Source organism: Eublepharis macularius, chromosome 4 (assembly GCF_028583425.1).
Source record: "Eublepharis macularius isolate TG4126 chromosome 4, MPM_Emac_v1.0, whole genome shotgun sequence".
NCBI classification, from domain to species: Eukaryota; Metazoa; Chordata; class Lepidosauria; order Squamata; family Eublepharidae; genus Eublepharis; species Eublepharis macularius.
In genome coordinates, this window is record NC_072793.1 from 143,216,762 (window position 1) to 143,226,264 (window position 9,503).

A 9,503-nucleotide genomic window follows, 5' to 3' on the forward strand; every position below is an offset into this window, starting at 1 on the left:
TCCAATACCCCACAAGCAGGGCATGGAAACAATAGTCATGATCTTATTTCCCCGAAGCCAGCACACACTGGATGGCATTAGAGTAATTGGTTGTTGTCAGGATGCTTGGGAAGGGGTTTGCCTTTTGGGTCACTTTTGTAAATTGCCCTTTATTACTTACTTAATCTTTTGCAGCACTTGCTTATTGATGTGATTTTGAAATGGCACAGTGGTGCAAAAGCAAGTGAGCAAGGGAAAGCATCGTAGCTAACTGGATAACAACGGGCCAATAACACAAGGACAAAAACGTGTTGCCCTTTTCAGATCTGTACCACATTAATTCCCAGATATATTAATAAAGATCGTATATGGCAAAATTGCATTACAAATGTAGAAAAGGTACGTAGTAAACAATCAATGTCTAATAATGGTACCACAGTTTGTCTGTCTGTCTGTCTCGAAAAAACACATCCAAACAGGTAATTGCTTCATTTCTCTAATTCATATCCATAATTAGAATCTATAAGTCGAAAAAGTTTTCTGCATGTGGATCAACTGGGGCAGGAATGAACTAGAGATCTAGGAGGTAAAACAATATCATCTCCCATGCTGGAATTAAAGGATGTGGGGAAATGCAAATCCCCATGCACCAATCCTGGGAGCAGTGACCGTACTGCATTTTGTGGCACCTTAGTCCCCTGGTTCCTCTGCAGATATAGACATCTAATGAAAAAGCTTGAAGTCTTAGCATTTTGCCTTCTCCTTAGTTCCAAAACCATCACACTAACCACCCAGTTAGAGAAATACTTTCTTCACACAGCTCTCTTTAAAATTAAATTCAAGGGTAATACATTAAAACCATTAAAGCATGTGGTATTTTAAATACTGTGCATTGGTTTTTAAAAAAGGTCTTTCACTTATCGTGTCAAGGAGGCAGAAGATAAAGTAGACCCTGTCATCTTTAACTACCCTAACCGATAGTAGCTCCATGCAGTTTTGAGCCCCCTGTCTCTTACAAAATAAGGACCTCACCTACAATTATTGACCACTGTTAAATGTTGGAAGTGGGAAAGCATAACGGTCAGAGTGGATTTATGTTAGGTAGGCTGTTAATTACAACAGTTTTTAATCTTTTTTTTTAAGAACAAGTTTTCCAATACAATGGTATTAATTTACTAAAATTATGAATCAGTTCATCTTCTACTTTTTAAAGTTATTCTTTACCTTTGATGTTGCATTTAAATCTTAAACACTGGCTAACATGAAGTGATAAACTCAAAGTAAATGATGCATTCCTTATAATATAAACATAAAAAATAGCAATCACTTGGGGACGATCACTGAAGGCACTGACATTAACACATTTCTATGTCTTTTATGTTCAACCCCTACTTGCAAACCCGAATTGGATCACAAACTCAGGATGGTTTTCGTATCATGACAGCAAAAATCTTCTAAAACCTCTAACTGTGTCTTCCTAAAGGACCTTCAATATCTTGTCCCATCCAGATGTGGAGCAACCTGAATCCACAGTGAGCATCCCCATCAAATGCCACTCATCTGTCAATGTAGTGGATTATTTCTTGAGAGACTAAAATTGGCTGCCTGGGTCCAGAGCACCATCAATCTTACTCATGTAGGGTGCGGGCTGCCTGCCTGTGAAAGTCTCACAACAGGGGAAGCTCTGCTGTTTCTAAGCAAGTGACGAGGCAGCTGTAAAACCTTCACTCTGTCTGCATCACAGCCCTGTGAAAGATTTGTCATATTTCCCATTTCCCCAATACTTTGTATGCACCCAATGTCGTACTCTTCGAGCTTCATAAAGGAGGCGATTTTTCAAGCTTAGGCAAATGCTGCAAAGCACCAGAATGTCTATCCCTCATTTTTTCTCATCATGTCACTCGTTTCAACTGATTGTGCAAAAATGAGATTACATTTCCCTTTTGACTATTTATTTATTTAGTGGCTTGTTTATTCATTGTGCCATCACTGGCTGCCACCATATCGCCAATAGCAATTCTAGTCCCAATCTTTCTATAGGTGCATTGTTTACTACTTCCAGAGATGAATCCCAAAGGAAGACATCCAAACTGCTTGTTCTACCTCCTGACTATTACAATAACAAGTTATTGAAGGAAGAAGACATACACAAGAAATCAAAATTTGGGATTCAAAATATGGGGCACAGACTGCAATCCACCAAGATATTTTCCTCCATTAGTATCGAGGGCATGTAAGGATACAATAAAAGCACAACTGTGCTCCTGTGCATTTATCAATGGCCCACCCATGGGAGGTTCTCAGTGTATCATTTCTACAAGACCCTTTTGGTCCACTATTCACTTTGTGATAAGTCAAAACATCCAACAAGGTAACATGTAAAGTCAGATGGTTATTAAGCTATTCCTTTCTGGTCTAGAAAAGAGCTAGAAAGAAAGAAAAAAGAGGCCTTTGATCATTCTTGTTATATCCAATAAAAACTTGAGGTTGAGTGCTATATCCTTTGAAGCTCTGATCGACTTGAGCACATGGGATCATGATTTCATCTTTCATCAGCAGCCTTCTCTAGAATGTAAATGCAAGTTATAAGTTGTTGGTAGTGCTGGGCACTCATGCTGTCTGCCAACTGGACATTACGCTTCATGCAGCTGGTACAGTGGGCGCTTGCTCTCATAGAACTTGTGCGGCAATAAATTATGTACATCTTTAAGGTGCCACAAGACTCGGTTGCTCTGGCTGCAGCACTCTCATACATTTACCCCTCTGGCATGTGTCCAGGATGTTGTTCATTTCCTTGATAGTAAACCCATGAAGCAAGTTCCAAGCTAGTCATGAAATATTATATTGTTGATTTCCATGTGAGGAATGGCAATGTAATGAAATGACTTAGACCCAATTTTACTTCAATCAAATTCCATTACCGACTCCAACAAATCCTTTTTGTGCATTCAGCCATTGAGCATCATAGCATAAAACTTATCATTGAAAATATTGTTCACCTTATCACCCACAATGGCCACAAACAATAATCTTTGACAAATTACAGGCAGAATCTCACCATAGTTTGTACTCACATGATTCTACAAACAAAAAAAAGGTAGATAACACTTGAACAAGAGGGCTCCTAGCACGGGCAGCTCACTTTTTTAAAGGGACCTGCGTCATATTCTTAAGTGTGCAGTGTAGATCCCCTTTTTGCTTCCAAAATTACACTAAGGAAAAACAAAAGATACTGCCTATCTACAAATTTCCCTTCAGCACCCCTAATGCCAGAACACAGCATATCCACTTGCAAGCATTAGATCTTTTATGTTTCACCTGTGGAACTTGGTGCCTCAATTGGCAAGAGCACAATAAATAAAAAGGGGTCCTAACCCTATGACTTCTCCACGGGGGGAAAGAAGTCTTGTTCTCTTAAGCACTGGTACAAACACAAAAAGATAGTAAGAGAAAGATGCAACTAAAATCTAAATAGATTTCCCAGGGTGGTTCTCCTGTATAATTTGAGAAAACTGATAGCTGGAAACACAAACAACAACAACACCCCTAAATGAGAAGCATATTTCAACACCAGGCTGGCAAACAGCAAGTTAATTACATTGTCACAGCAGAAAACAACTCATAGAACTTTACACATAAAGCAGCTTCCTATGTCTCCCATACACACAAGTCTGTGTATAACGATACACCTCTATTCCAAAGGAGGCAAACTTCCAAATTGGCTGCATCAGACAGCATTCACCATGTGATTGGCCCTACCTGGTCTGTGCAGGTGATGCTGCTGGAAAGTATGATGAAAGGACCCCTGACAGAGCAACACAGCGCAGGCACTTATCCACAAGTACAGGACCCAGGACATTGCCGAGACCATGGCCATTCTCTAAAGGAAACAGGAAGCAAGAAATTAGTACCCGCACCCCACAAGCTCCCATTCTGCCTCCTTTCAACTGCTGGACCACCTGGGAACAAGCCTGTGGTGAGCTCTCCCCTCCTCCTACCTACCCCTTACCTCGAGTTGCAGGTGCCCAAGGGCTAGAAAAGATCACATCCAAAAGTACGTAGGGATGATGGCTGCTTCCCCAGATTAACTTTGAATAATTCAAGGGCTCAAATGAGACTGTGGCTAAAAGAAGCTCGGGGTTAATAGAAGCCAAGATGCATCTGAGGTAGGTCTGAGCCTCCAAAGCTCATCAGATTAGTTAGCCTTTAAAGTGCCCCAAAGAGTTCCTGACCGAGAAATCCAGGTTCCATTCTGTTATTACTTTCACTGTAGTTTGGAAGGCATAGCTGTGTTTCCTTCCGTTTGTTACGCATCATATAGATATGGTTTCCTGAGGTTTGGCAAATCTTTTGCATCCTGCCCTATGTTTGCTGGATTGTGGAATGGAAAAATCCTTGCATCAATACAGGGCATGGAGGGGGAGGGGGGTCTCCCAGGCCATTCTAATTTGATAGCCTTCTGCTGCCCAGTACAATAAGGAGCTGTGAAGTGTGCAGACTTAGATAAATGGCTCACAGCAGAAGTTCCCAAAGCACTGTTGTAAAACTGTAACTTGCCCTTAAGTGTCAAGATCCATTTTTAAAGCCCACCCTCCCTTCCCAAGAATCCAGAAAGACTACCGCCGTCTCGGTAGGGACTGCATTGTTTTTAACTTCAAAGGCCATTAATTTTTAATCACAGCGTTGTCTGCTAAGCGAAGAAATTGTTTCTCAGAACTGAGTTCCTGTAACTCCCTGGATTTTTTTTTAATAAACAGCTTCCTTTTCTTTGTTCAAGGAACACTTGTAAGATTGCATTTCATAGGTATTAAGGGGTGGGGGAGAGTGATCTTTAGTGAAGGCAAATGGAAAGGGATCCTTTGTGCAAAAAGCAAAGAGCTCTCTCTTTGCCAGGTTTGATTTCCATCACTGCTCCAGACCCCTCCAGAGGGGTGCACTTCCATTTCCTTGTATTTAGTGCAGCTCAGATTGCTTCATATATCGCCCCCCTCCCTGAGACTTCACAAGTTTAACCGTCTCTCCCCAAAGCCCTGCCAGGGTTGCCAAATTTCCAAAGGCTGGCGCCCTCACCCACCATCCAGTCCTTTTACTAATGCCTTCTGCTGCATTTCACACTGCCAAATTAATCAAACTTCAGGCACACTTCTTAGTCAGCCAATGACAAGATGGCATTTTCTCTCTAAAAACCCAATCAGCTGAACCCCAGAGGACGGGAGGAAAGCTGGAATAAATCTCTTTCCTTCCACACACACTCCCCCCCCTCTCTCTCTCCCTGTCATTTGGGGGGTGGGCCGGCTCCGACTCCTTGTCAAGGCTTGTAAATGGAGAAATCACCCTTGTCAGATCAATAGCGTCAAGCACAGACAAGCACACCGGGGGCCCGACAACACGATTCCAGGCCGGATCTTTGTCTCTGTTAAGAAGCGGAACGCATCCAACAACTTTCCGACTCGAAAGCGAGAGCCGTAATTAAGCGCAAAAGAGCCGAGCGTAATTCTCAGCCTCGGGAGGCGATTTCCATTCCCGGCTGTACTTCGGGGATATAAATAGTTTCCCTCCCTGCGGTTGACTTTTGCAACGGTCTACCTCTCGCTCGCCCAGACCTCCGCGCCAAAGCGGCAGCCGCGAAACGCTCCTTTTCCCGAGCGCCTCGCCCCAGGTGCAGCCATCCCCCCCCCTTCTATTTCTGGCATCTTTGCACTGAGAAGGTTAAAAGCAAAAGGGGACGCCTGACATTTGGAGCCGGGCGGGAAGTGCCCCCTTTTCACCTGAACTTTCCCCCAACGCCAGCCAGGGAGAAGCCGAAACTTCCCACCGCCTCCCGTGCCGCCCTCTGGCAGCATCTTCCCACCCAGGCACGGGTATTATATTATTAGCCTCCACTTTCAAACCCGCCCGCTCCGCTTCCCGTCCCCCCACATCCATCTCCAAACAGTCGGGCTTGCATTAACTTTGGGCTAGCCCCCACCCTCCGGGCTGGCTTTTCTCCCCGGGGTTCGTTCCTTGGGTCTGCCTGGACCGTTCCTGCGAAGCCGGGTCCTCTTCCCCTTCCCCTGTAGAAAAAGACGATCTGGATCAAAAGAATAAGCCCGTTTCCCCTCCAGTTCCGAGGCTGCCTTCTGCATCTCCGAGAATCGCCTTACCTGAGTAATCCAACCCAAAGCAGAGGGCTCTATTAGCGTTCATTGGAAAGATTTTAACACTTTGCCAAATCCATCTGCACCACAAAAGGAGATTAAGGGGAAGCAGCTCCGCCGGCAATCGTCTTTATCTGGCTTTCTTTTATTGAAGGTGGGAAGGGGGGCAAAGAGAGAGAGAGAGAGATTTCGTCTCCCCCTCTCCGCTTGACGATCCTATTCCAAGAGTAAGGGAGACATCCGCCCTCTCCGTCTAGCAGAAAAGTAGCCCAAGCTGGAGGGGTGAAAGCCCGGTCATCGCCCCCTTTAAATCATCACGGAGCCCTTGGAAGCGATCTCGAGCTCCTTGGCGCTTAAGCGAGGAGGCCCGCGACGGGCTGAGCGGCGCGGAGTCCACGCAGACGGGGAAAAGCACAGCCCGGCTCGAACGGTGCCGTTAAGTACCGCTCGTCTCTTTCACTCCATCCGGCTCGGAGTATCGCATCCTGCCTTAAAGTGACATTCCCCCGCAATCGGCGCGGGCTGGGTGCCCCCGCACCTGCCCAGGTTTTCTCCCCCCACGGCGGCTGCTTTGAGATCACAGCAAGTCGCGGGGTGTGTGGTGCGAGTCAGGCAAAGGCTGCGTCCCCTTCCCCGCATCTCCTTCCCCGCACTACAGAAAGAGAAGGGCGGGGGAAGCGCTTGGCAGGCGGCAGGAGCCGAGAGTGGGAAGCGAACTTTTCTAGCAAGGGCGGGGGGAGCGAGAACCGCGTTCGTTGGGGAGGAAGGGAGCGTGCCCGTGTGGATTTGGGGGATGTTTGTGCGCCACGAGGGTCCCAAAGCTGTCCACATTCACCATCGGAGCTGCTAGCCCGCCGAGGTGAACTGGAATGGCCCCGAGACGCGTGGCAATGGACGCCTGGAACGAAGCGCGCCTTCACGATCGTGTGGAAGCTGGCAACGGCGAACTTTTCTGAGGATCTGGCAATTAAGAGAGGCCGCACATTTTCAAACACATTTTGGACATGCCGCGTTTATCCAAGAGTCACCAAATGCCAAATGAATGTCCAGAAAGAAAAAGAGAGAGAGAGAGAGAGATCCCTGCTTTACAGAATATCCAAGTGAATGCTAAACACTAATCGCTTTGGGATGCCTGGCAACATTTTCGGAGCTTTGGTAGATTCAATGATAGTTCACTGGGGTTGGCCACAGTCCCGTATGAATGAAAGTGATCAAATTGGCTCAGAGGAAAAGGCCAAATCTGATGTTCTTGAAGTCCAACCAGATGAAAAATAAAGAACTGGGAAAAACAAGGGGCAGTGGGTATATATTACCCAAAGGCTTCCCTTTAATCATAGGCATAATGTGTCCCAAATCACCATTGCATTGTAAGATTGGTATGTGCTCGTAATGGAATGAATGGGGTTCAAAAAGCCTAATTTTTTCCTGCCTCGTGCAGGAAAGATTGCAGGAATTGATGAAAAGGAAGTGTCTGCCCAATCCTTAGCTTCATACCTACCCTTTAGGTTTTGACATGAAGAATGATTTGTTTCAATTATTGATATGATGGGAACAACTCAGACACTCCTTTACAGGAATGTATTGGTTTATGTCTCCCCCTATCAGATGTCTACTTTCCTGACAGCAATAACATGAGGGCTGCAGTCCCATGTGCACTTATTTAGGGGGTAAGCCCCGTCGAACCCAAAAGAACATTCTTTCAAGTACGCAAGTTCAGGCTTCCCTGCTTTGATCCTTAACATGCTTTCTTGAATGTCATTGGGGTTTATTTCTTAGAGGGATTAGGGTGTATAATATACCTTTAAAATCTTGACATACAGTAGCCAGTTGTGGAGGCTAAAAAATAAAATGGAAATGGGACGTCACTCTGGCTGCAATCTGCAACCATTTTTGTCCGCAGTATTCCTTCCACAATCTCACGGAATCTGTGGAACGACTCTCAGATAAGAGGTTTATGAATGGCAGTGTTTAGCAATCTGCTATCATTTTAAAAAAGAGAGGCAATTTACTATGCTTGCCAGATCAAAAACAAACAAGTAGAATAATTACCCTCATGCCAATAACCTTCTTTGCTAAGATTCAGAGACGTCAACTAACACAGAGAGGAGTGTAAAGAGGATGTAGTGCAGTCTCTTGAATGACTTTTAATGTCTCCTTTGGCACCATTATATTTTATTGTGTAATATATATAAAGAGGCTGAGACTGGGCTTCCCCGCCCCTCCCAAGTCTGACTTTGGTCTTTGATGCTGTACTCCATATAAAGTTAAGCACTGTAGCTCTGGATACAAAAAAGATATCCCCTGAACTCCAGTCCAGTGGCTCAAGTGGGAACAAGCAAGCACGCAACACAGCAGCCTGATGTTCTTTCAGCATCAGGAAGTGGGCCAGGCATGTCGATGTCTAGCCCTGTTCATTTAACTGAAAGATCGTGGCTTGCCATGGTTCCAAATTTAAAACCAGATGCTGACAACTCTGTGAAGGAAACTTGCACAGATTGTATTTGGGGTGCATTCACTACTCCAAGCCAAATTCCAATGTATCTCAGAGTAATCGTATGTCTCACAGAAAAATGTGTTTCCTAACAGCATGTTTCACAACCCCCAGAGCTTGTTTCAAACAAACTCAAGACCCTTTCATGCAAGGTGTAATGTGTATATTTTGTTTATAGCCCATCTATGCATATTTAAGAATTTGGATCAGTTTTGTGGAATCTTATCAGGCCATCTTTCTGCAAAAGAAAGGAGGGACTTTATCTCTCCAGAACACTTAATAATGTTTCCCCAGATCAGAGATTCTGAAAAATATCATGGGGTATTTTTTACCCCCCATACATTGCATTGTCCGAGGCCAAAAATACACAATACGCCTATCACAAAACAAGCTCATTTTTCACTGGTAGTTTTATTCCTCAAATACTTTTATCTTTAGAGAAAGAAAACTGAGAGAGGTAAGTGGCTATACTTTAAGGACGCTGTTTATTCACTTGACCATGTCCAGGGGAGGGTGGAGTTGTAGAGCCACTTCTCTGGGAATTCTGCCAACAGGCAACTAGAGGATAATTTCAGAAAATTCACAGATCAAAGTGATAATAATCCTCCAAAAAAGACCAAGATTTGGACGCAGTGCTGCACTTCTGTGGGCAGAAGGTTTCCACCAAAGGAGCATGACTTTCTCGCCTACCCTCCTGTAGTAGCCCCCTCTCAATGATCCCCTTTTTGGCAGGTGTTTTGGGCTACCTCAAGAAAGGGGAGGTCAGAATTCGTGCTCCTTGAGCAGAAATCATTCACCCACAGAAATGCTGCGCTTTATTCAAGCCATGGTACTTCCCCAGCGCAAATTTCACAATGGGATGAGAAAGCCCTCAACATGAAGCTAATTTTAAGGCA

The 9,503-nt window shown here is 44.7% G+C and overlaps 1 protein-coding gene across 1 annotated transcript in view; it reads right to left on the reverse strand.

Annotated features, from left to right (window-relative positions):
* The window catches only part of TAFA1 (TAFA chemokine like family member 1), a 458,533-nt gene extending 454,677 nt beyond the window's left edge, over positions 1-3,856 (reverse strand). The window contains exon 1 of the mRNA XM_054978426.1: positions 3,739-3,856. Within this exon, the coding sequence (XP_054834401.1) occupies positions 3,739-3,856 (118 nt within the window). The remainder of the gene's footprint in view (positions 1-3,738) is intronic.
* Positions 3,857-9,503: the final 5,647 nt, after the last annotated feature.